The sequence below is a fragment of the Anomaloglossus baeobatrachus genome, chromosome 3, assembly GCF_048569485.1.
Source record: "Anomaloglossus baeobatrachus isolate aAnoBae1 chromosome 3, aAnoBae1.hap1, whole genome shotgun sequence".
Taxonomy (NCBI): domain Eukaryota; kingdom Metazoa; phylum Chordata; class Amphibia; order Anura; family Aromobatidae; genus Anomaloglossus; species Anomaloglossus baeobatrachus.
The window spans coordinates 322,537,941-322,564,221 of record NC_134355.1 but is presented as its reverse complement, the minus strand read 5'-3'; the positions used below and the strand labels follow the sequence as shown (position 1 = coordinate 322,564,221).

General features: G+C 45.2%; 1 protein-coding gene across 2 annotated transcripts in view; it reads right to left on the bottom strand.

Annotated features, from left to right (window-relative positions):
* Nucleotides 1–6,385: 6,385 nt before the first annotated feature.
* Nucleotides 6,386–26,281, bottom strand: part of TUBE1 (tubulin epsilon 1) — a 90,308-nt gene continuing 70,412 nt past the window's right edge. For both annotated transcript variants that reach the window (XM_075338334.1, XM_075338335.1), the window contains 4 exons: nt 25,361–25,501; nt 19,387–19,527; nt 9,702–9,876; nt 6,386–6,702 (listed from right to left, as the gene is read on the bottom strand). In XM_075338334.1, coding sequence (XP_075194449.1) covers nt 6,544–6,702; nt 9,702–9,876; nt 19,387–19,527; nt 25,361–25,501 — 616 coding nt within the window. In that variant the 3' untranslated portion in view covers nt 6,386–6,543. The remainder of the gene's footprint in view (nt 6,703–9,701; nt 9,877–19,386; nt 19,528–25,360; nt 25,502–26,281) is intronic.

Below are 26,281 nucleotides of genomic sequence, written 5' to 3'. Positions count from 1 at the left end.
CTTAAGAATGATTATTCAAAGGTTTTATGGACTGATGAAATGAGAGTGACTTTTGATGGGCCAGATGGATGGGCCAGAGGCTGGATCAGTAAAGGGCAGAGAGCTCCACTCCAACTCAGACCCCAGCAAGGTGAAGGTGGGATACTGGTATGGGCTGGTATCATCAAAGATGAACTTGTGGGACCTTTTCGGGTTGAAAATGGAGTGAAGCTCAACTCCCACACCTACTACCAGTTTCATTAAAAAAAAAACATGACTTTCATGCAGGACAATGCTCCATCACATGCATTCAACTACTCCACAGCGTGGCTGGCCAGTAAAGGTCTAAAAGATGAAAAAATAATGACATGGCCCCCTTGTTCACCTGATCTGAACCCCATAGAGAACCTGTGGTCCCTCATAAAATGTGAGATCTACAGGGAGGGAAAACAGTACACCTCTCAGAACAGTGTCTGGGAGGCTGTGGTGGCTGCTGCACTCAATGTTGATCGTAAACAGATCAAGCAACTGACAGAATCTATGAATGGTAGGCTGTTGAGTCATCATAAAAAAGGTGGCTACAGTGGTCACTAATTTTTGGGGGTTTTGTTTTTGCATGTCAGAAATGTTTATTTCTAAATTTTGTGCAGTTATATTGGTATATATTGAGATGGGAATATATTTGGTTTTTAAGTTGCCTAATAATTCTGCACAGTAATAGTTACCTGCACAAAGAGATATCCTCCTAAGATAGCCAAATCTAAAAAAAAACTCACTCCAACTTCCAAAAATATTAAGCTTTGATATTTTGAGTCTTTTGGGTTGATTGAGAACATAATTGTTGATCAATAATAAAAATATCCACTAAAATACAACTTGCCTAAAAATTCTGCACACGGTATTTGTCAGTGTCTCTGGTACATGTGAAAACGGACGTCATACGTACCGGAGACACGGATGCGTGAAGGGGCATTGCATGGCAGTGGGGACATTGGTTTCAGTCAATACCATAAGTAATGTACTCCACCGCAATGGTCTCCGTTCCAGACAAGCCCGTAAGGTACCTTTACTTTCAAAGCGTCATGTCAAGGCTCGTCTACAGTTTGCTCATGATCACTTGGAGGACTCTGAGACAGACTGGTTCAAGGTTCTCTGGCCTGATGAGACCAAGATCGAGATCTTTGGTGCCAACCACACACGTGACGTTTGGAGACTGGATGGCACTGCATACGACCCCAAGAATACCATCCCTACAGTCAAGCATGGTGTGGCAGCATCATGCTGTGGGGCTGTTTCTCAGCCAAGGGGCCTGGCCATCTGGTCCGCATTCATGGGAAGATGGATAGCACGGCCTACCTGGAGATTTTGGCCAAGAACCTCCGCTCCTCCATCAAGGATCTTAAGATGGGTCGTCATTTCATCTTCCAACAAGACAACGACCCAAAGCACAAAGCCAAGAAAACCAAGGCCTGGTTCAAGAGGGAAAAAATCAAGGTGTTGCAGTGGCCTAGTCAGTCTCCTGACCTTAACCCAATTGAAAACTTGTGGAAGGAGCTCAAGATTAAAGTCCACATGAGACACCCAAAGAACCTAGATAACTTGGAGAAGATCTGCATGGAGGAGTGGGCCAAGATAACTCCAGAGACCTGTGCCGGCCTGATCAGGTCTTATAAAAGACGATTATTAGCTGTAATTGCAAACAAGGGTTATTCCACAAAATATTAAACCTAGGGGTTGAATAATAATTGACCCACACTTTTATGTTGAAAATTTATTAAAATTTAACTGAGCAACATAACTTGTTGGTTTGTAAGATTTATGCATCTGTTAATAAATCCTGCTCGTTTGAAGTTTGCAGGCTCTAACTTATTTGCATCTTATCAAACCTGCTAAATCTGCAGGGGGTTGAATACTACTTGTAGGCACTGTATGTACTCCAAGTTGAAATTGCAACTCCAAGAAGGAAAACTTGTGGAATTATGGAAATCACAGGACAAGGAAAACATATCAATGATATGCAAATGATGAAAAAATGGAAATACCTTTTTAAAACAAGTAGATTTATTCTATATTGAATATGAGTGTTGCACACCGAAATACATGCACTTACACAACTTGGCTGTGGTCAATAACATTATTAATGGCTGTCTGGGGAATGTTCTGCCATGCTGAATGGTAGATCCCTTTGCAATTATCATTCATTGACATCCCAGATGTGCTCAATGGGCGACAAGCCTGAATACACTACAGGCCATGGTATAAGCCACGCATGCTGCTCACAGTAGCACAAGCAACATGCGGCTGTTAGTGGATCTGGAAAGTGGATCTGGACTAGAGAGGTCCAGCTACATTACGACACTCCACACTATAATCCTTGGTGTAGGGAGTGTGACGGCCTGGCATGATAGTGTATAGCCTTCCAGACCAATCTCCGCAATCCTTGGGTTTAAAACAAAAGCTTTACTCATCACTGACGAGGACAGTCCATTGTTCCAGCCTCCACTGCACTATTACAGCCTTTGAAAAAAACTGTGGTGTGAGGTTAATGGAACACCTGTAGCTGGTTTGTGTGGGCACTGTTTGCTGCCTCAGACTTGGTATGCATCTTGTGCTACTATGAGCAGTCTGTGTGATCTTAGTGTGCTTTCAGACTGCAGCATCTGCAGACTTGTCTCTCATCAAGCACATCCAGAACTTCACTTGCCAGCAATTAGAAAAGTTAGTTGTGACCAGCAGATCTTGATGATTTCTGTGCTGAAATGCAGTTAGCATGGTAGAACATTCCTCTGACAACCATTCATAACCTCCCTGATTGCATGCCAAAGTGTGCAAGTATCTATATTTTGAGTACGTAGCCCATACTCGCTACTTAATATTTTGATATGTTTTGACAATTTTGATTAATTTTTTCATCACTTGCATATCATTATTATGATGTCTTCATTAAATGGCGCCTGGGTCCGCACATGTGCGTACTGCGATCTATGCAGACACTGGACAAAACCCTGAGTGGCAGGGGCTCGTGCGCAGATATAAAAAAGGAGGAAAAAAAAATCTGCACACACAGCGATGAAGTTCGTAGTCTTCCCTGCAGTGTCTTCAATAAAATGGCGCAGAGATTGCGGCATGTGCATGCGCAGACTCTGGTGCCATTTTCATGAAGACATTATTACTGTGGTAATGCCCACGCGCTGCCAACTGGGGGGGGGGCTCAGGAGGAGGACTATTTGCAGAGGACCCGACCTACAAAGGCCCACGCCACTGCACACATCAAAGGTGCATGCATTTCTGCAAATTTGTTTAAAGATATTTCAGCAATCAAGCATCCAATCTTTCAACAAAAGGTATGCTTTGATTGATCATCCTTGTGCCAGTATGGCACTGCCTTTACTTTATTTAGCAACATCCTAGTGGTTGATTCCCTTTAAGCAAAAAATTTGGGGGGCCGTGTTGATGTCTCGCCGCGTCTACTAATCTACTAATGCTTAACCCTTTCGAACCAGAGCCTGTTTTTGACTTTGTGACCAGGCCAATTTTTTCATTTCTGACCAGTGTCATTTTGACAGTTTATAACTCTGGAACGCTTCTACGGATCCTGGTGATTTTGATACTCTTTTTTTTTTTGTGACATATTGTACTTTAGGATAGTGGTAAAATTAAGACGATTTCTTTTGCATTTTGTGAAAATATCGGAAGTTTGGTGAACATTTTGAGCATTTCTCAACTTTCAAACTTTTAATTTTTATGCCCTTAAACCAGTTATATCACATAAAATAGTTAATAACATTTCCCACGTCTACTTTACATCAGTATAATTTTTGAAACAATTTTTTTTGTTAGGAAGTTAGAAGGGTTCAAAGTTTATCAGCAATTTCTAAATTTTTCCAACAAAATGTACAAAAACATTTTTTTTAGGGACCACATCACATTTGAAGTGACTTAAGAGGCCTAGTGACAGAAAATACCCAAAAGTGACACCATTCTAAAAACTGCACCCCTCACACTGCTCAAAACCATATCCAACAAGTTTATTAACCCTTAAGGTGCTTCAAAGGAAGTAAAGCAACGTGGAAGAAAAAAAATGAAAACGTAACCTTTTCCCCAGGAAAATGTTACTTTAGCTTCAAATTTAGCATTTTCACAAGAGTAACAAGAGAAAATGCACCATTCAATTAGTTGTGCAATTTCTCCTGAGTACGTCGATACCTTATACAGTCATATGAAAAAGTTTGGGCACCCCTATTAATGTTAACCTTTTTTCGTTATAACAATTTGGGTTTTTGCAACAGCTATTTCAGTTTCATATATCTAATAACTGATGGACTGAGTAATATTTCTGGATTGAAATGAGGTTTATTGTACTAACAGAAAATGTGCAATCTGCATTTAAACAAAATTTGACCGGTGCAAAAAGTATGGGCACCCTTATCAATTTCTTGATTTGAACACTCCTAACTACTTTTTACTGACTTACTAAACCACTAAATTGGTTTTGTAACCTCATTGAGCTTTGAACTTTAGCCAGGTGTATCCAATCATGAGAAAAGGTATTTAAGGTGGCCACTTGCAAGTTGTTCTCCTATTTGAATCTCCTATGAAGAGTGGCATCATAGGCTCCTCAAAACAACTCTCAAATGATCTGAAAACAAAGATTACTCAACATAGTTGTTCAGGGGAAGGATACAAAAAGTTGTCTCAGAGATTTAAACTGTAAGTTTCCACTGTGAGGAACATAGTAATTAAATGGAAGAACATAGGTACAGTTCTTGTTAAGCCCAGAAGTGGCATTCCAAGAAAAGCACTTGCTACCCACAGTAAAATTTGGTGGAGCTTCCATCATGCTTTGGGGCTGTGTGGCCAATGCCGGCACCGGGAATCTTGTTAAAGTTGAGGGTCGCATGGATTCAACTCAGTATCAGCAGATCCTTGACAATAATATGCTAGAATCAGTGATGAAATTGAAGTTACGCAGGGGATGGATATTTCAGCAAGACAATGATCCAAAAGACCGCTCCAAATTTACTCAGGCATTCATGCAGAGAAATAATTACAATGTTCTGGAATGGACATCCCAGTCCCCAGACCTGAATATCATTGAACATCTGTGGGATGATTTGAAGCGTCCTGTTCATGCTCGGCGACCATCAAACTTAACTGAACTGGAATTGTTTTGTAAACAGGAATGGTCGAATATACCTTCATCCAGGAACTCATTAAAAGCTACAGGAAGAGACTAGAGGCTGTTATTTTTGCAAAAGGAGGATCTACAAAATATTAATGTCACTTTTATGTTGAGGTGCCCATACTTTTGCACTGGTCAAATTTTGTTTAAATGCAGATTGCACATTTTCTGTTAGTACAATAAACCTCATTTCAATCCAGAAATATTACTCTGTCCATCAGTTATTAGATATATGAAACTGAAATAGCTGTTGCAAAAACCCAAATTGTTATAAAGAAAAAAGGTTAACATTAATAGGGGTGCCCAAACTTTTTCATATGACTGTATGTGGCGGAAATCTACTGTTGAGCCATGAAAATGAAAATATACATTTTTACCACAAAACTGTTACTTGAACCAGATCAGGAAAAAATGCACCATAATATTTGTGGTGCAATTTCTCCTGAGTACGCATACGTTATTTATTTTTGGTTTTAGATAAATAAATGTATTTTTTTTGGCATAAGGTTTTTAAATGTTTTTGTGTTTTTTTTTTTTTGTTTTTACATTTTGCAAGTATTCATTTTTATTTTTTTTTACCTAGTCCCTACATGAGACTTCTACTTTTCTTACACTGATTGCTAGTATAATGAATTGCCAGGAAGCAGCATAGCAAGCATGCCAGTGTCATGCTGCAAATCGCCTGTCAAACCCTGCTGCAGGCTGGGTTTGACAGGCCACCGTATATGGCAGACTTGGAGGTTATCATGTAACCTTCAGCTGCCATGTTATCCCTCAGCTCTCTCATGATTGTGTCACCGGGGAGGTAAGAGAATGCGCACACCGATTCTCTCTAACTTCTATATGCCGCATCAATAGCTATTGATCGCGGCACATATAAGATCGCAAAGGGTTAACATAATCTGGACCTGATCCAGTCAGGTCCTGATGATGTATCCGGGCAGAACTACCATTCTGCATTGGAATCCGGGCATTTGAGGAGAGGAGGGAGTTACGATCCCCTCATGACTTCATGACCTATGGTGGAGGTGCACAGAGCCCAGCAGAAGCCGATATATATTTACAGTTGGTGGTCTTGAACCGTTTAAAATAAAAATACCCCAAAACATCTTTTTAATTACAAATATATTATTTTTTTATTGCATTGAAAAACAGTAATCATAATAAATAGGATTTAAAAATATACATTTATTTTGTCAAAGGTATACTTAAAAAAGAAGCCTCATCTCTACATAAAAATAATCAAGGAAAACCAATACAGCATTAAAAAAATAAATCCATAAATATATATATATGCAATATTTAGCTTTTATAATATCTAATCCAATCACCTCACATAAATCATTTATACTGTAAATACAAAAATATACTGAACAGTACTTTTAGACAGCTATGTTAATTCTAGGAGGGTCAGGAACAGCTGTCCCTTTAGATATATCGAGTTGGCTATACTCGTCAATTAGGGAGGATAACGATGAGAGAGCATCCGTAAAGAAGCTTTGTTCCATGCCATCCACTTGTAGATAATGGTGCAGGTGAGCCTACAATGATGGAAAACGTCTCATTACATACGAGTCATATGGTGAATAATTACATTTATACTATAATTCATGCAAATATACTGAGCTATATACTGAAAGGTAGAAGCTAGGTTATCATAATTTATGCTTTTAGAATTCAGCATATAGATTTGCAGAACCCTGGTGCAGTGATCACATGGTTAGACCGTGGCTCCTGGACCAGGGTCTTATGAATCTTTTTATTTCACTCTAGTAGAAGTCCCTTACCAGCATGTTTTTTCTTTTTTTTTTTAATTTCACTGGCAAACCGGTATCACTAATGTAGAGATCCCCAACTCCAATCCTCAAGAGCCACAACCAGATCATGTTTTCAGGATTTCCTTAGCATTGCACAGGTGATAACTCCAACAACTTTGCAGTGCTAAGGAAATCCTGAAAACATGATCTTTTAGTGGCTCTTGATGACTGGAGTTGGGGAACTCTGCCCTAATGTATGTTTACACTGATCTGATCAGCCCCAATATGCCTATAACAGCTGCGGGCGGATCGGAGATCCGTCGGCCGCTGTTATATAGTTAAATCCTGCTGTCAATCTCGGATAGCAGAATGTAACACACACTGGCGAGGAGCATATCATTCCCCGCTCCAATCGGCGGTTCCGTGATGTGATTGCGAGATGCCGATGGGTTGACATGACAGTCGGGGGTCAGCTGATGACCCGTGTTGTCTGTCATGACTAACTTCCTGTGAATACCGCCTGCGAGCCAGAGTTCATAGGAAGTCATCATTTCTGCTGCACAGAGCACTGGTGATACCCTGCTCTGCACAGCAAAAGTGATCAGATGATTGTAGCTTCATGTTCCCAAAGGGCACTAATAAAAACAATAAAAAGTGAAGTAAAACAGAAAAGTTTGTTTAAAAATATGAAAAAAGTTAACAAAAACCCCCACAAAAGTTCAAATTACCATCCTTTTGCCCCATTGAAAATTATAAATATCTGATCTATCAAACGATAAAATTAATCTGATCTTTAAAAAGCGTAATGAAAAAAAATAATTTACAAACTGCCAGAATTAAGTTTTTTTGGCCACTGCAATATTGCAATAAAATGCATTAAGAGGAGATCAAAACATTGCATTAAAAAAACCAAAACTATACAGGTTTGTTATCTATGAACTTGTACTGACCTGGGCAATCATATTGCAAGGTCACTTTTACCATATATTAAACATGATAAATTAAAACCCCAAAAAACAATTCTGGAATTGCACTTTTTTGCAATTTCCCCACACTTTCAATTTTTTTTCACATTTTGCAGTAAACTATATGGTAAAATAAATGGTTTAATTGAAAAGTACAATCCGTCCCGCAAAAAAATAAACCCTCATATGGCTACTATATTGATGGAAAAATAAAAAAAAAATGTATGGCTCTTGGAATAAGGGGAGGAAAAAAACCTAATGATAAGCGCAAAAATTGCTGGGTAGTGAAAGGGTTAATCAATAATTAGACTAGGGTGATTTGAGGAGAGCTCACTGAGAAAAAGAGGCAGTCTCAGACCTCCAATGGTTAGAACAAAAACTACAACTGACCAGCACCTCCAAACAGACTAAAGCAAATGTGAACAGGTACACAGTTTACAAATAAGAGGATACAGCAGCACTCTGTAAGCGCCAATCATTTTAGTATTTGTTTTAACCATTGAAGGTCTGTGGCTGCCTCCTTTTCTGACTGAGAACTCCTCACATTAGCCTAAAGGCCGCTTTACACGCAACGACATCGCTATCGAGATGTCGTTGGGGGTCAGGGAATTTGTGACGCACATCCGGCCTCGTTAGCGACGTCGTTGCGTGTGACACGTATCAGCGACCGCTAACGATCAAAAATACTCACCTTATCGTTGACACGCTGTCCATTTCACAAATATCGTTGCTGTTGCAGGTACGATGTTGTTTGTCATTCCTGCGGCAGCACACATCGCTATCTGTGACACCTCAGGAACGAGGAACATCACAGTCCCTGCGGCCGCCGCCAATGAGGAAGGAAGGAGGTGGGCGGGATGTTCGTCCCGCTGATCTCCGCCCCTCCGCTTCTATTGGGTGGCCGCTTAGTGACGTCGCTGTGACGCCGAACCGCCCCCCTTAGAAAAAAGGCGGTTCGCCGGTCACAGCGACGTCGCTAGGCAGGTGAGTAGTTTGATGGGTCCGAGTGATGTTGTGCGCCACGGGCAGCGATTTGCCCGTGATGCACAACCGACGGGGGCGGGTACGCAGCGTGTAAAGTGGCCTTAAGGCATATTTTTGATTAATGCTAGATCCTACATGCCCATATATTTGTAGGCTTTCAGCCCTGGAGGGGCTAAGTTAGTGTCCCATCAAGGAAGGACGCCTTTCAGCGGCTGATGGGCTCTCACGAATTGGCCAATTTATGTGCCAAGTACCCTCATTTTAATAGGTATATTTAATATAGCAGTAATTCCATTCAAATTTCATATGTTGAATGTTCGCATATATCTTGCGCTTACAGAGTGCTGCTGTATCCTCCTATTTGTACATAGTGCAGTCGTAGCAGCTTAAACCTGTTCACACTTTTCTTATATTGAGAGCTTGTGACTTGTCACAAGCTCTGGTCACAAGATGGCAAAACAGGACTGAAGCTGCATCAGGAAGAGAAGATGGTGACTGGTAAATATATTACATGGGGCAGTGGAAAGGCATTAGAGATACCACTTCGAGGATGAATAAAAAAAAACTAAAAAAAAACAAACCCCACCGTAGTGTTTTAGAACACTCTTCTGTAAAGCTCTTTTTTATGCAATGTGTAATACAATATTCAAATTTTCACTAACTTTCTTAAATTCTACTTTTACAAATGTCTACCGGCTAGTAGAAGGTGTTCAGTGGAAAACTGCTTCTCTTTCTATACCATGTACAATCAGTGGCATCAGTTCTAACACATAAATCTATAATGAAAAAAGCATGTCCTGATATTCCGGGATATGTCCCTGAAATTATACATACCTTTTTCCTGTACAGTCTAGTAAATCGGTCTCGGAGGTCTATAAATGTGGGTTTCACACATGTGTTGTTTGCCAGTGCCAGGAGGGAATGGGTATGACCAACAGGAGGGACCGAACACAGACTTGTCTTCCATCCTTCCTGGTTCCAGGAGACAAACTGCAGTGAAGGCTTCAGTCTGAAATAACAAACAATGTATATGTCTTGATTGTGATTTCTAAGAAGGCAATGATGGAATGACATGGCTGGACTGTAAGTAACATGGCATACCAGTGTCCTGACCATCAGATGTTGGCTGGCACATGACAAATGGAATTCACCTCTGCCGAGTAAGTCCAGCTGGTTGCTTTTTTGGAAAAATATGCTGTTTATTACATTTGCTTTACATCTGGCTACTGTTAACATGCAATAATGAGACACAATAATCATTGTACTATAGAAATTATACGTCTTTGTGCTGGGTTTTGTCAATTTCAGAATTATGATTTAGTTATCATGATGCCAACTGGTCAAAAGCATTTATGTTGTGATCTTTTGCAGCACTGAGCACAAATCGCTCTTATTTATCAAGCTATTTTTGCCAATATTTGGGGATAAAACACCTTGCAAGGTCCCATTTTTGCATAAATCGAAACTGCACAAAAATTGAAACTTTTGGGATTTTTGTTTCTTACATTTTTCAAAAATGTCAATACAGACAACATTTCTCAATCCCACCTCATTCCCTCCCCCAACACAATGCATCACACTATGGCAAATACAGAGTGTTCAACAACAAGAAGAATATTGCCTATGCACAATGGTCAATGGTTTTTCAGCAGTTCATTAACCCCTTCAGCCCCGGGGCACTTTCCGTTTTTGCGTTTTTGTTTTTTGCTCCCCTTCTTCCGAGAGCCGTAACTTTTTTATTTTTCCGTCAATCTTGCCATATGAGGGCTTGTTTTTTGCGGGACAAGTTGTACTTTTAAATGAAACCATAAGTTTTACCATATGGTGTACTGGAAAGCAGCAAAAAAATTCCAAGTGTGGAAAAATTGCAAAAAAAGTGTGATGGCACAATAGTTTTTGGGATGTTTTATTCACGGCGTTCACTATATGGTAAAACTGATGTATGGGTATGATACCTGAGGTCGGTGCGAGATTGTAGACACCAAACATGTATAGGTTTACTTGTAACTAAGGGGTTAAAAAAAATTCACAAGTTTGTCCAATAAAAGTGGCGCACGTTTTGCGCCATTTTCCGAAACACGTAGCGTTCTTATTTTTTGGGATCTATGGCTCAGTGACGGCTTATTTTTTGCGTCTCAAGCTGATGTTTCTAATGGTAGCATTTTTGCGCAGATGCTACGTTTTGATCGCCTGTTATTACATTTTGCGTAAAACTTGCGGCGACCAAAAAACGTAATTTTGGCGTTTGGAATTTTTTTGCCACTACGCCGTTTACCAATCAGATTAATTGATTTTATATTTTGATAGATCGGGCATTTCTGAACGCGGCGATACCAAATATGTGTATATTTATTTATTTTTTAACCCTTTAATTTTCAATGGGGGGAAAGGGGGGTGATTTGAACTTTTAGGTTTTTTGTTTTTTTTTTAATTTTTTAAAACTTTTTTTTTACTTTTTTTATTTTATTTTACTAGTCCCCCTAGGGGGCTATAGCAATCAGCAATCCGATTGCTGATCGCTATCTGCTGATTACAGCTATACCGCTGTAAACAGCAGAAATAGTCACTTTCTTTCTTCCTCTGCTCCGTGCCGAGGAAGAATGAAAGTGAAACTTCGTAGCACCAGGCGTCATCACATGACCCTGTGCTACGATGGCAACCACCGAACGTCACGTGATCACTCACGTGACGTCCGGAGGGGGCGGCGGTAAGAAAAAAAGATGGCCGCGCGCATATAGATCTCGCTGCCAGACTTTGGCAGCGAGATCTAAGGGGTTAATGTTCCGGGTGGAATGCGATTCCACTCGGAACATGTAGGCACACATGTCAGCTGTTGAAAACAGCTGATATGTGTGCCGATCCACGCCGCCTGCCCGCGGCAGGGGGCGGGGCTTACCGGGACACGATCCATGACGTATATATCCGTCCATGGTCGTGAAGGGGTTAAACCGGCTAAAATATCAACATTTATCATAGAGGGTTCAGCATATAGCCTTTATATTTTGAGTTCACGAGAACAGACATTTCCGTTTACTAAAAGAGACCCAGATGATATCTCTGTAATTCCTTTAATGCAAGGCTAGATTCATGAATACAGGGGCCCTAGATCTTACCAAACTTAGCAATAAGGTTCCTTTGTATATAAATGCCTCTTTCCAAATTTACCATCCAGTTGATTTAATTAATAAAATCCATACTAGAGGGCATTTGATCCGATACCCCACACTGCGCTATTACCTTCCTGGCCAAGTTCAGCATATGTGACACTGCAGGTTTGCCATGATCTTCTGTGGTTAGATCGTCAACATACAAACAAAGGATGAGGGGGTTATATCAACTGTACAGACCTAATTTAGGACTCCTTCCCAAAACAATTCCAAATTAGGAAAGGACAAAAGACCACATCATGTGTAATAGAATAGTAGGATTTTTGTGTACTCACCGTAAAATCTCTTTCTCTGAGTCTTCATTGGGGGACACAGGACCATGGGTTATGCTGCTGTCACTAGGAGGCTGACACTAAGTAAACATAAAAAAGTTAGCTCCTCCCTAGCAGCATACACCCCGAGCCGGAGGCGGGCTCAGATCAGTTGGTGCACAAGCAGTAGGAGGAGTACCAGAATCACCATACATAAACACAAGTTGTAACTAAAACAATGCAGCCGTGCAAACAAGAGGTCTATGAACATAAGACCACTGAAAAAATAGCAGGCAAATGCAATTGAATCAACCAAAAAACCAAGCAGGGTGGGTGCTGTGTCCCCCAATGAAGACTCAGAGAAAGAGATTTTACGGTGAGTACACAAAAATCCTACTTTCTCTATCGTTTCATTGGGGGACACAGGACCATGGGACGTCCAAAAGCAGTCCCTGGGTGGGAATACCGAAAAACCCGCAGAGGCAGACAACAACAACCTCCCTCGGCGGGCTTGCACTATAATTGAATGCTGCCACCCTATTACAGGTGCGCAACTGCTGCCTGCAAGACCTTTCTCCCAAAAATAGCATCTGCCGATGCTTGGGTGTGAACGTGGTAGAACCTAGTAAAGGTGTGCAGGCTAGACCAGGTGGCGGCCTTGCAGACCTGGTCGGCCGACGCCTGATGCCTAATCGCCCAAGAGGCGCCCACTGCGCGGGTAGAGTGCGCCTTTACCCCCCGCGGCGGAGACTTGTCCCGAATCCGGTAGGCCTCTGATATGGCGGAACGGATCCATCTGGCAATTGTGGCCTTGGATGCCGATTCACCCTTCTTGGGACCAGAAGGGAGAACAAACAGACCATCTGACTTACGGAACGGCGCGGTCCTGGAGACATAAATTCTAAGTGCACGCACTAGGTCCAGGGTGTGCAAGGACCTCTCCAAGCTGTGAGAGGGGCCAGGACAGAAGGATGGAAGGATGATTTCCTCGTTAAGATGGAACGGGGAGACCACCTTTGGGAGAAAAGCGGGATCTGGCCGGAGAACCGCTTTGTCCTGGTGAAAAATCAAAAAGGGGGAACGACAAGAGAGAGCTGCCAGCTCTGACGTCCTGCGAATAGAAGTGATGGCAACAAGAAACACCACCTTCCAAGACAGGTGAGACAGGGAAGATTCTCGCAAGGGCTCGAATGGGGAGCCCTGAAGTGACCCTAGGACTAGATTAAGGTCCCACGGTTCTAGAGGCCGACGGTACGGCGGTGCCAGGTGGGCTACTCCCTGGATGAAGGTCTTAACCTGTGAACGAGCGGCCAGTGGCTTCTGAAACAGGATTGATAACGCCGATATCTGGCCCTTTAGTGTTGCGAGCGAGAGACCCGCATCTAGGCCTGACTGCAAGAATGCCAACAGGGAAGGAAGGGAGAAGGCGAGAGGAGAAGAAATATTCTGCTCTTCACACCACCTGAAAAAACTTTCCACGTGCGGTGGTAAATCTTTGATGAAGATGGCTTCCTGGCCCTAATCATTGTCTGAATCACTCTTGAGGAAAAACCAGCCTTAGCTAGAACCCAGGATTCAATGGCCAGGCCGTCAAATTTAGGACCTGTGAGTTCTGATGGAAGAGAGGCCCCTGCTGCAGGAGATCTGGACGGTCTGGAAGGCGCCACGGAGCGTCTGCGAGGAGCTGAGTTAGTTCCGCGAACCATGCTCGCCTGGGCCAGTCCGGAGCCACTAGGATGACCGGTATCCCTTCCGCCTTGATCTTCTTGAGGACCCTCGGAATTAGAGGGAGCGGAGGGAAGATGTACGGGAGACTGAACTGGCTCCATGACAGGGTGAGGGCGTCGACTCCTAAAGCCAAGCGGTCGCGGCACCGCGCTACAAAGTGCGGAACTTGACGGTTGAACCGGGAGGCCATTAGGTCCACGTCCGGAACTCCCCATCTGTCGCAGATCTGGTTGAAGACTTCCCGGTTGAGGGACCATTCTCCGGAGGCGAGGCCTTCCCTGCTGAGGAAGTCCGCCGCCCAATTGTCCACGCCTGGGATGTGTACCGCTGAGATCAGGGAGTGATGACACTCGGCCCAGTGCAATATCTTCTTGACTTCTCGCATCGCCCCGACACTTCTTGTGCCGCCTTGGTGGTTGATGTACGCCACCGCCGTCGCATTGTCCGACTGGATCCTGACCGGGCAACCCTGTACTAGGTGCCGAAACTGCTGCAAGGCTAGCCGGATGGCTCTTATCTCCAAAATGTTGATCTGGAGACAACTCTCTCTCGGTGACCATCGGCCCTGCGCTGTGTGATGTCGAAACACTGCTCCCCAGCCCTGGAGACTGGCGTCGGTGGTCACTATCTTCCAGTGGAGCGGGAGGAAAGACCTCCCTGATGCGAGGTTGCGCTGATTGAGCCACCAACGGAGGGAGTTGCGGGTCTCCGGCGAAAGATGAAACCTGCGGTCCAGAGAAAAGGGAGATCTGTCCCACTTCTTCAGCAAGGCCAGCTGGAGTGGCCGGAGATGGAACTGTGCAAAGGGTACCGCTTCCATCGCCGCCACCATACGACCGAGGACTCGCATGCCGAACCTGATGGACACTTGGCGCTGACGCCGAAGAGCGCGGAGTCCTCGTTGTAGGGAGGAGATCTTCTCCTGTGTGAGGAAAACTCGCCCTTGGATGGTATCGAATACCATGCCTAAAAAGGTGATCCGACGGGCCGGGATCAGAGAGGACTTCTTCCGATTTATCAGCCACCCTAACCGTGAAAGGGTGTCGATCGTGACCTGAACCCCGAGACGACAGTCCTCGAAAGAAGAGCCCTTTATCAACATATCGTCCAAGTACGGGATGACCATGACACCCCTGGCATGCAGGACGGACATGGCAGCAGCCATGATCTTCGTAAAGACCCTGGGTGCGGATGCGAGGCCGAAGGGAAGAGCTGTGAACTGGAAGTGATCTTCCGCTATCGCAAAACGGAGGAACTGTTGGTGAGAGGTGGCTATCGGGACGTGAAGATAGGCGTCTTGAATATCCAGCGATGCCAGGAATTCGCCTACCTCCATGGACGCGATGACGGACCGGAGTGACTCCATTCGAAACGGCCGAGGTCTCACCGACCTGTTCAGAAGCTTTAGGTCGAGGACGGGACGGACAGAGCCGTCCTTTTTGGGGACCACGAAAAGGTTGGAATAGAACCCCTTGAAACGCTCTGCGGGAGGGACTGGTACCACGACTCCGGTTCGGAGGAGGGAGTCTATGGAGTGAAAGAACGCGCGAGCCCGCGCGGTAGACTCGGGAGGGCGAGATAGGAAAAAACGTCTCGGTGGCTTTGCCTCGAATTCTATTTTGTAGCCTGATGTGATGATCTCTCTGACCCAGGCATCGGCGGTCAGGGGGATCCACACATGCTGAAAACGAGACAGGCGCCCTCCCACAAGTCTGGCGCTGTTGCGCGCCGACCGCGAGTCACTTGGATGAACGACGGCGGTAACCAGAAGAGGATCTCGTGGACTGGCGGGGGCGTGAACGCCAGGCGGGATTGGTCTTGAATGACGGGGTCTTCCTGTCTCTCGGAGGAGAGCGGCTTTTCCGCGGCTGGGGATTGGAGCTGAAGCTGCGAAAGGACCGGAAACGAGCGGTGGAGCGCCGATTCTGGAAGCGCTTGGGGCGCAATTGGGGGAGAGATGTACTCTTTCCTCCCGTTGCATCGGAGATCAGCTGGTCCAGCCTATCTCCGAAGAGACGCTCCCCTAGGAAGGGCAGGGAAGTTAGTGACTTCTTAGAGGCCGCATCCGCGTTCCAGGAGCGGAGCCAAAGGGCTCGACGGATGGCCACATTGTTGCTGGCGGCCTGGGTCGCGCAACTTGCAGACGCCAGGGCTGCATTGAGCAAGTACTCACCCGCGAGGGAAATCTGCGAGGCGATGGGAACCAGGTCCGGATTGGTAGGAATGGCGCGGAGACCGCCGCGTAGCGTGTCCGCCCAGGACATCAGGGCCTTCGCCACCCAAACCGAGGCGGAGGCCGGAGAGAGGGATGAGCCCGCTGCCTCGAAGGCGGAACGGGCCAACCTGTCAATAGTACGGTCCGTAGGATCTTTGAGAGACGTACCGTTAGTGAGTGGAAGGACTGTGTGAGAAGACAGGCGGGAGACTGGGGGGTCAACCACAGGGGAACCTGCCCAATCCTTTCGAAGACCCTCAGGAAAGGGATAATGCAAATCGATGGACTTACCGCTGGTAAATACCCTGTCCGGCTGTTGCCTGTGGCTGCGCAGTAACTCAGCGAATTCTGGATGTCCGCTGAATGTGTTCTGGGCCCGCTTCACCCGCTTAAAGGAGACCTGGGTGCTCTGGGAGGAGACTGGGTCCACCTGTACCTTCAAGGTCTGGTTTACTGCTTCTATCAGGCTATTTACCATGTGCCGAATATCGGCCGCCTGCTCTGAGTCCTGTAGGGGTACCGCATCGGAATCATCCTCGGAGCAGTCAGAAGCCTCCCTGGAGGACTGACGGTCTGGACCTGGGGATGAAGGTGAAACCTGGGAAGAGTCTGAGGACGAGACCCGGCGGGTCCGTTTCTGAGCAGCAGAGGAGGACCCTGCAACGGGGCTCACCTGCTCCGGGGGCAATTGCGCCGGGTCTGCGGGAATCTGGGCGAGCGTCGGCAGCAGGTGTAGAGCTTGCGCGATGGTCCGAGAAGCCTCAGAGAGGGAATCTACGGACTGGGACAGGGACGCTAGCCAGTCGGGGGGGGGGCGGGACGCAGGGCCCTGCAGCATATGGCGCTGTGGCGTCTGCGGTATCAGAAGCGTCGGCCGCGGAGTCCTGCGGAGGCTGCGCGTCTGTAGAACAGACGGAGCATAGTGGGGCGTCCTGACCCTGGGAAAATTTGGAGCTGCAGGAGGAGCATGCAAAAAATAGTGCAAAGGGGGCCTGCTTGGATTGGGTGGGCTTAGCCTTAGGCATGGTGCACACAGGTACTCTCCCTGGTGGCTGCTAGGAAGGAGACAGGAGAGGGTTAACTCGTCCCTAAACTCAGAGAATGCTACCAAGTGAGGGCTACTCCTTAGGAGCAGAGCTTACCCAGGTCCTGCGTGCTGCCCACCAGTCCAGAAGTGGAGTCCAGGAATGAGCTGGCCAGAAAACTCAGAACGCCGGCGTGCTGCAGCCTCAGGGGACCAGAGGCAGGCTAAAATGGAGAGGGGACGCTGGAGGAGGCTGGGGGAGGAGCAGGATTCCGGCGCGAAAAGTCTGGAGGATTCACAGCCCCCACCATCTGCCAGGAGGCAGAGCAGTGGGAGGTACAGAGGGAGACGACCGGCGGCCAATAGCATGCAGCGGGGGCGTGGCTAGGACGCAGGAGCGACTAGGCCGAAGCCGGGGACTAAATTTATGGAGGGGGCCGGGGGAAAGAGCAGGGAAGTCGGATCCTACCTGCAATCGGCGGCGCCGGCTCAGCGATGGATGCGGTGCAGGCAGAGCTCCCTGGCCCTGCCTGTGAACAGCGCTGCTCGTCCAGGAAGGCTCCGGGGGAGAGCGTGCTGAAGGCAGGGTAGTAGGCATCATGATGGGGGTAGACAGCCCCCTATCAGGAGAAGGCAGCGTGACAGGGCCCCATCTATCACAAACGCTGCTGAGGTTCCATCCCTGCTGTATTCCCCTGTACGCCCTTTGGGGTGATACCTCAGGGCGAATCAGGGGTGCCCACAAAACAACCTGCCCACACGCGCACCCCCGGGAGTGGTACCACGGGGACGGGCGGGGGAGAGGGCCCCGAAGTCTCAAGCCCCTGCGACCCTGGGGAGCGGTACCCACGGGGCTGCGGAGAATGAGTGAAGCGAATACCTGCAGAGAAGACGACAGGTATGAGAGCGATGAGCGGCGCCGAAATAAAATAAAAAAGCGCAAAAACATACATGGCTGAGGGGGGCCGAGACGGCCCACATCAGCCTCCTACGACACTAAGCTAAAAACTGATCTGAGCCCGCCTCCGGCTCGGGGTGTATGCTGCTAGGGAGGAGCTAACTTTTTTATGTTTACTTAGTGTCAGCCTCCTAGTGACAGCAGCATAACCCATGGTCCTGTGTCCCCCAATGAAACGATAGAGAAAATTGGATGTGTCTTATAGCTGGAGCGTAACGGATCTAATCGCAGTCCACGTCAAACAGGAGCTGGGGAGTTCTATTAACCCGATATATCCCATATACCGTAAATGAGATAGCCTATGAGACTCTTTCAAAGATCTGCAGAACTCCATCTAGAATTTCCTGGCACGGGCCATCTTCAATAGTGCTCATGTCTTCATCCCATTTGCTCTTAGACCGTATTGGAAATTTCATTAAGGCCATGTCTAAGAGGACACTCACTATACAATACTGACATCAATCCACTGGAACTATTTGAGGTTGCCAACCTTTGAATTATCAAATTTTTAGGTGCTGAAACACCCAAGTCAAGCCTCTCTGCCTGAAATGCATGCCGCAATTGAAGATCTTTATAAAATTCAGAGTGGGGGATTCCGCAGCCTGATCTCAATTTACCCTAATATCGGTGAATAACATTGTTAAAGTCTCCCAAAATTAACATGGGGATCCTCGGATTTTTTCCACAAGTAGCATTATTGACATCAATACCGTATTATTATATTGAGAAAGAAAAAACGCCTGATGAAGTTTCTCTCAGCAACGAAATGCGCTTCGAGGTGTTTTTCCTGGTCTGAAGGCATTGGTTCCATCCTCTCATAATATAACTACCTATAGTCATCTCTTCTCAGCCTAATCATATGAGAGACTTTATCTATACTGCACTCATATTCTATATGCGCTTTCTCTAAAATTACAATTCTAATCTACATGTTGGCACAATTAGTTTTAGATTTGAATTTAACTATTCTGAGGTTATATACTCCTTATATATAGTAATATTTTCTCGGTTTAATCTTTTATAGATGCCATTAGTATTTTGTTTTCCCACTTATACGAAGCTTGAATGAAAATGTGCAATAATCCGCTGAAGTGGTTTACCAATCAAATGACATATAAATCCATCTTATCATATCCACAATGAACTGAAGTGTCACAAAATGATTCCTATACTAACCGTTCAATATTTCTGCGAAGGTCTGATATATGGACATTTCCCCTCACCATCAAAGCACAAGCCAGGTAGAGACTGTGTTTAGGGTCTGCTCGAATTAACTGATGATCTTTGTTAAAGGCATCTGAAAACATCTGATCCAACCTATACATGGAGGATATCAAAGTAACAGTGATATTTGGTTGAATGTCTTTGACAATACAGATAATGCATTAAAATACAATAAATCCATCACTTTTATATCATGCAGCGTTTTAGGAGCCTTTAGATTCTGAGTTATATTCCTAATGGGAAACTGTAATACATGTCCTAGATATTTGGTCATTTTCTATACATTTCTCAGTCATCTCAACACAAGTTCTCAGCAGACACAAAGCGGTTTGTCAGTGAGGACCATCTAAGGCTGGCTTTGCACACTACGACATCGCAGGTGCGATATCGGTGGGGTCAAATCGAAAGTGACGCACATCCAGCGTCGTAGTCGATTTCGTAGTGTGTAAATCCTTTTTGCTATGATTAATGAGCGCAAAAGCGTCGTTATCATATCACCGGTGTAGGGTCCGGCATTTCCATTATTTGGCAGCAGCGACAGTTACGATGTTGTTCCTCGTTCCTGCGACAGCACACATCGCTGTGTGAGAAGCCGCAGGAGCGAGGAACATCTACCTGCGTCACCGCGTCTCACGCCGGCTCTGCGGAAGGAAGGAGGTGGGCGGGATGTTTACATCCCGCTCATCTCTGCCCCTCCGCTTCTGTTGGCCGCCTGCCGTGTGATGTCGCTATGACGCTGCACGACCCGCCCCCTTAATAAGGAGGCGGGTCGCTGGCCAGAGCGACGTCGCAGGGCAGGTGAGTGCATGTGAAGCTGGTGTTCGCTACGCCAGCTATCACCATGATATCGCACCTGCGACGAGGGCGGGGGACTATCGCTGCAGCGACGGTAACACATTGTTACCGATATCGCAACGTGCAAAGCCCGCCTAAGACTGCATTGAGAAACTAATGATTGAATGAAAAGAAATTGTCTACACAGGAACACACTGATATTTTACATCTATGCTATAAAGAACATCCAAGCAGCCATATTTAGGACTGTTAAGGAAGACCAGTAAAAATAAAAATTAAAAAAAAAAAAAAAGAGAGAGATTGCTTCAGCTTTAGACCATCTAGATGGCAAAGCTCGTTACTGGAACAAGCCCTCCTCTGCTGTATGATCGATCTACACCGTGTGCAGAATTATTAGGCAAGTTGTATTTTAGAGGATTTTTTTTTATTATTGATCAACAACTATGTTCTCAATCAACACAAATATCAAAGCTTAATATTTTTGGAAGTTGGAGTGGTTTTTCTTTACATTTTGCTATCTTAGGAGGGATATCTGTTTGTGCAGATAACTATTACTGTGCAGAATTATTAGGCAACTTAATAAAAACCAAATATATTCCCATATCTCTTGTTTATTTTCACCAAGTAAACCAATATAACTGCACAAAATTTAGAAATAAACATTTCTGACATGCAAAAACAAAACCCCAAAAAATTAGTGACCAATATAGCCACCTTTCTTTATGATGACACTCAACAGCCTACCATCCATAGATTCTGTCAGTTGCTTGATCTATTTACGATCAACATTGCGTGCAGCAGACACCACAGCCTCCCAGACACTGTTCCGAGAGGTGTACTGTTTTCCCTCCCTGTAGATCTCACATTTTATGAGGGACCACATGTTCTCTATGGGGTTCAGATCAGGTGAACAAGGGGGCCATGTCATTATTTTTTCATCTTTTAAGGGGCCTTTACATGCTGCGATCTCGCTAGCGACCGTACCCGTCCCCGTCTGTTGTGCGTTACGGGCAAATCGCTGCCCGTGGCGCACAACATCGCTTACACCTGTCACACGGACTTACCTTCCCTGCGACGTCGCTGTGGCTGGCGAACCGCCTCCTTTCTAAAGGGGCGATTCGTGTGGTGACGTCACACGGCAGCCGTCCAATAGAAGCAAAGGGGCGGAGATGAGCGGAACGAACATCCCGCCCACCTCCTTCCTTCCTCATTGCCGGCGGCCGCAGGTACGAGGTTGTTCCTCGTTCCTGTGGTGTCACAAATAGAGATTTGTGCTGCCACAGGAACGACAAACAACCTCGCTACTGACCAGACAACGATTTTTGGTAAATGAACGACGTATCGTTTAAGGTCGCTCATAGGTGTTACATGCGTTAACGACGCCGGATGTGCGTCACAAACACCATGACCGCGACGATATATCGTTAGCGATATCGCAGCGTGTAAACTGCCCTTTAGACATTTACTGGCCAGCCACGCTGTGGAGTAGTTGGATGCATGTTATGGAGCATTGTCCTGCATGAAAATAATCTATTTCTTGAATGATACCGACTTCTTCCTGTACCACTGCTTGAAGAAGTTGTCTTCCAGAAACTGGCAGTAGGTCTGAGAGTTGAGCTTCACTCCATCCTCAACCCGAAAAGGTCCCACAAGTTCATCTTTGATGATACCAGCCCATACCAGTACTACACCTCCACCTTGCTGGCGTCTGAGTTGTAGTAGAGCTCTCTGCCCTTTACTGCTCCAGCCTCTGGCCCATCCATCTGGCCCATCAAGAGTCACTCTCATTTCATCAGTCCATAAAACCTTTGAAAAATCAGTCCCAGTCTTGACGTTTTATCTTTCGTTTCTTGTTCAAAGGTGGTCGTTTTTCAGCCTTCCTTACCTTGGCCATGTCCCTGAGTATGTGCTTTTTGATACTCCAGTAACGTTGCAGCTCTGAAATATGGCCAAATGGCATCTTGGCAGCTTCACGCTTGATTTTCCTCAATCCATGGGCAGTTATTTTGCGCATTTTTTGCCCAACACGCTTCTTGCGACCCTGTTGGCTATTTGCCATGAAAATCAAGCGATTGCTCGGTGATCACGCTTCAAAAAGTTTGTCAATTTTAAGACTGCTGCATCCCTCTGCAACACATCTCACAGAGCCCATCAAATCTCTCTTCTGACCCATTTTGCCAAAGGAAAAGAAGTTGCCTAATAATTAAGCACACCTTATATAGGGTGTTGATGCCATTACACCACACCCCTCCTCATTACAGAGATGCACATCAACTGATTTACTTAATTGGTAGTTGGCTCTCAAGCCTATACAGGTTGGAGTAGGACAACATGTATAAAAAGTATCATAAAATCAAAATACTCATTTACCTAATAATTCTGCACACAGTGTAGAATAGATGGTTCAGCTGAGATCATGTAGTGAATAGAGATTGACTTGAATTTACAGCTTTTTGGTAATGGCCAAAGGCCAGTGAGATCCTCTAAAGAAACTCACCTCCTAATCACACCCTCCATTCAGCTCCACCTTCTTTGCATTAATTCTTTCTCCCTCACTAAGAAAAGAATAACTAAATATAAGGAATACCAAACCTCCACCATGAAAATGCACTTGTTGAATTAGAGAAATTACAGGCTGGACAAATATGATAATGGCATGCAAATGGAACAAAATGGATACACAGACTCAATTTATTCAGTATCTAGTATGTGTGCAACATACAGAAATAATAATAATAATAATAATAATTGTATTCATTTATATAGCGCTATTAATTCCACAGCGCTTTAAAATACATTTGCAATACTGTCCCCATTGGGGCTCACAATCTAGAGTCCCTATCTGTATGTCTTTGGAGTGTGGGAGGAAACCGGAGACCCCGGAGGAAACCCACGCAAACACGGGGAGAACATATAAACTCCTTGCAGATAGTGTCCTTGGTGGGATTTGAAACCAGGACCCCAGCGCTGCAAGACTGCAGTGCTAACCACTGAGTCACATGCACTTACATACCTTGGAATGTTTTCAATGAGGTTATTAATGGTTATGGTTATTAATGGTTGTCTGAGGAATATTCTGCCACGCTAAATGCATATGGGCATCTCCGTTCTCTGGCACCTCCTCTTTTGGCCATCTTTGTCGTCCTTCTGAATCCGGGGTACATGACGTGTCCTATGTCATCCACACTCGCCAGCATTGAGATCCTGCGCTGGCGCACTTTGATCTGCCCTGAGTGGGGCAGATCAAAAAATTATAGTACGCCTGTGCGGGACCGGCGAGTACGTATGACGTAGGACACGTCATGCACCCCGGCTTCAGAAGGACGAAGATGGCTGAAAGAGGAGGCACCGGCGATGCCCATATGACCCAACTACTGCAGCGACCGTTTAAGTAAGTATCATAAAGTGATTTTTACGTTCTACACAGAGGCCTGGGCTCTTATATACAGCATGTTAGAATGCTCTATATAAGAGCCCAGTGGTGGTGGCCGCAGCTTATAGACCCCAAATCTGCTGACAGGTTCCCTTTAAATAGACAACTGAATTTTTCCATGCGGTTTTGACACTCTATGAACATGAGGGTAGGTGTATATTTAAACATCATTGCTTGTGTCTTCATGTCATGAAGAAGAATCATAATTGATCTGAAAAGCGTCGCATTCTACAATCTGTGTCTTGTTCGTATTTTTTTTGTGCAGTATTCAATAAAGCCATCCTTTATTTTATTTAGATTGCAGGAGCTGGATACTTCTTAATTTTCCTATAATGGAGGTCTATCCTCTTCATTGATAAGTCCCACAAGTCCCTCTTGGACACAACTTTTCATTCCAAGTACACTAACAGTTGTGCGTTACATTGATTTGGTTATGAAACCAGTAGTATGGTCATTTCTTCAGTGTCCCAGAAGCAATTTTTTATCACGACAATGCCAGGCCCGTGCTACTGGAAGCTGAATGTGTGGCCTAAACGTGCTGTTATGGTTAGCAGCATCTCCGGATTTATCTCCCATGAAGCTTATAAGTGACATCATTGGTCAGCAATTGCAAAGGAAGCTGCCAGCAGCAGATCTTGATGATTTGTGTACCAAGGGCATTCAGTGTGGCAGAACATTTGTCATACAACCATTTATAAACTCAGTGATAACATGTCAAGTTGTGTAAGTGTATTTATTTCAGCATATCGTACTCATACTCGATACTAAATAAGTCAAGATATTTTCAAAAATGTCTCCATATTTTAAAACACCGTTTGCATGACATTAACAAGTCTATGCATCCCTCGATTTCTAGAACACCATAACTTAATTTTCAGTGCTACAATTTCAATGTTGAGAAGTATATACACTGATATTAGTAAGGCACAAAATCATGCCAGTTACCACCCATTTTGGGCCTGTCATGTAAAACCAGGGAAACTACAAAGATGGTATCAATCTACTGTAGAGGACGTAGCACTTTCATCCACTAAGTTGATGGCACACTTGCTGGACCCTGTGTTAGGCTATGTGCGCACACAGCGGTTTTTTGACACTGAGTTTTTGGCCGCAAAAAAACGCACCCGCGGCAAAAACGCATGCGTTTCTTTTGGACGCATGCGTTTACCGCGTTTCCGTGTGTTTTTGGCTGCGTCTTGCTTCGTTTTTGATCTCTGCGTTTTTCTAATGCATTGCATGGGTGAAAAATGCAGTAAAACGCAGGAAAGAATTGACATGTCCATTTTTTTTTTAGCTCAAAAACGCAGCTAAAAAAAAACCGTTTGTGCGGACAGCAAAAATGAAAAGTCATAGACTTTGCTGGGGAGGCAAAGTCATGCAGTTTTGAATCCAAAAACGTACCCGAAAAATGCGCAAAAACGCCGCAGAAAACGCCTAGTGCGCACATAGCCTTATAGCTCATTACGCTTGTGGCAGCACTAAGGAAACTGAATGTCTGCTGCCAGGTTCCAGAACAGATTACAGCTGAACATGGGCAGACCTAGAAGTGGGGGTAACTTCTAACCAAAAAGAGAAGACCTTGTAATGCTGAAAGAGTGGTGCACATAAAACTAATATCAATAGAGTATTCAACCAGGTGGTCACCAGAGAAGAACCAACGGAGTATGTGGTCTACCTATAGCTGACCACAGATCTTACCTTCTTGTTGGCACATTAACGTCAGCCAGTGTATAGAGAGGTGTCAGGCTGGAAGTTAAGTAATGGAGATGAGGGAATGGGACTAGGTTCATTGTGATTTCATTCAGATCCATATTAAGTGGTCCTTCAAACCTTGCAGAGCTGAGTAATGACAAAATACATTATAAGGAAATACCGATAAAGGATGCTTTTGACATTATATCGTAAATATCATCATTTCTTTTTAACTTAATATAGTAATATCTGCACATAAGCAGCAGGAAAATCAGTCCTATTTATCTCCATTTAACATAGTAACACACTGTGCAGTAATGAAAGCTTAAAGGGGTGGTTCACCCATTTTTTTTATTTTCCCAATGAGTGTCACTTACCATTGTATGCATCTTCTCCATTGGCTTGTATTTCCAGTTCTGGCACTGAGCGGCGCTATCCTGCACGCTCAGTGCCTGTCACATGACCCCCTGGAGCTGTGGCCGCCAGCATCCTCTGACGTCCCGGCATTTCCGGGCTCTCAAACTAGACGGGTACGTCAGAGGATGCCGGCGCCACTCACACTGATTGACTGGGCTGTGAGCGGTGACTACCGCACGTCACAGCCCAGCATCGAGGGGAGTGGAGCGGTGAAGGCAGAGCGCGTGCTTACCATCCGTCAGCTGTGGGAGGTATGGGCTCCAGTGTGGAGTACAGGGGGGGTTTCCTCCACTGAAATCCCCCCTGTCACGCAAGTATGTGATCACACTGTCTACCCGCCCGCTGTGCTCAGCTGTCAGGAGAGCGGGCGGTGTCGGTAGTGTGATCATATACTCCCACCAGCAGCACAGGTGACCGGACGCTGCATGGGACCAATCTGCTCCACTCTGTCACCTGCACAACAAGTCCCAGAGTGGAGACAGTGACATGTATCATCCGGTCACCTGCACA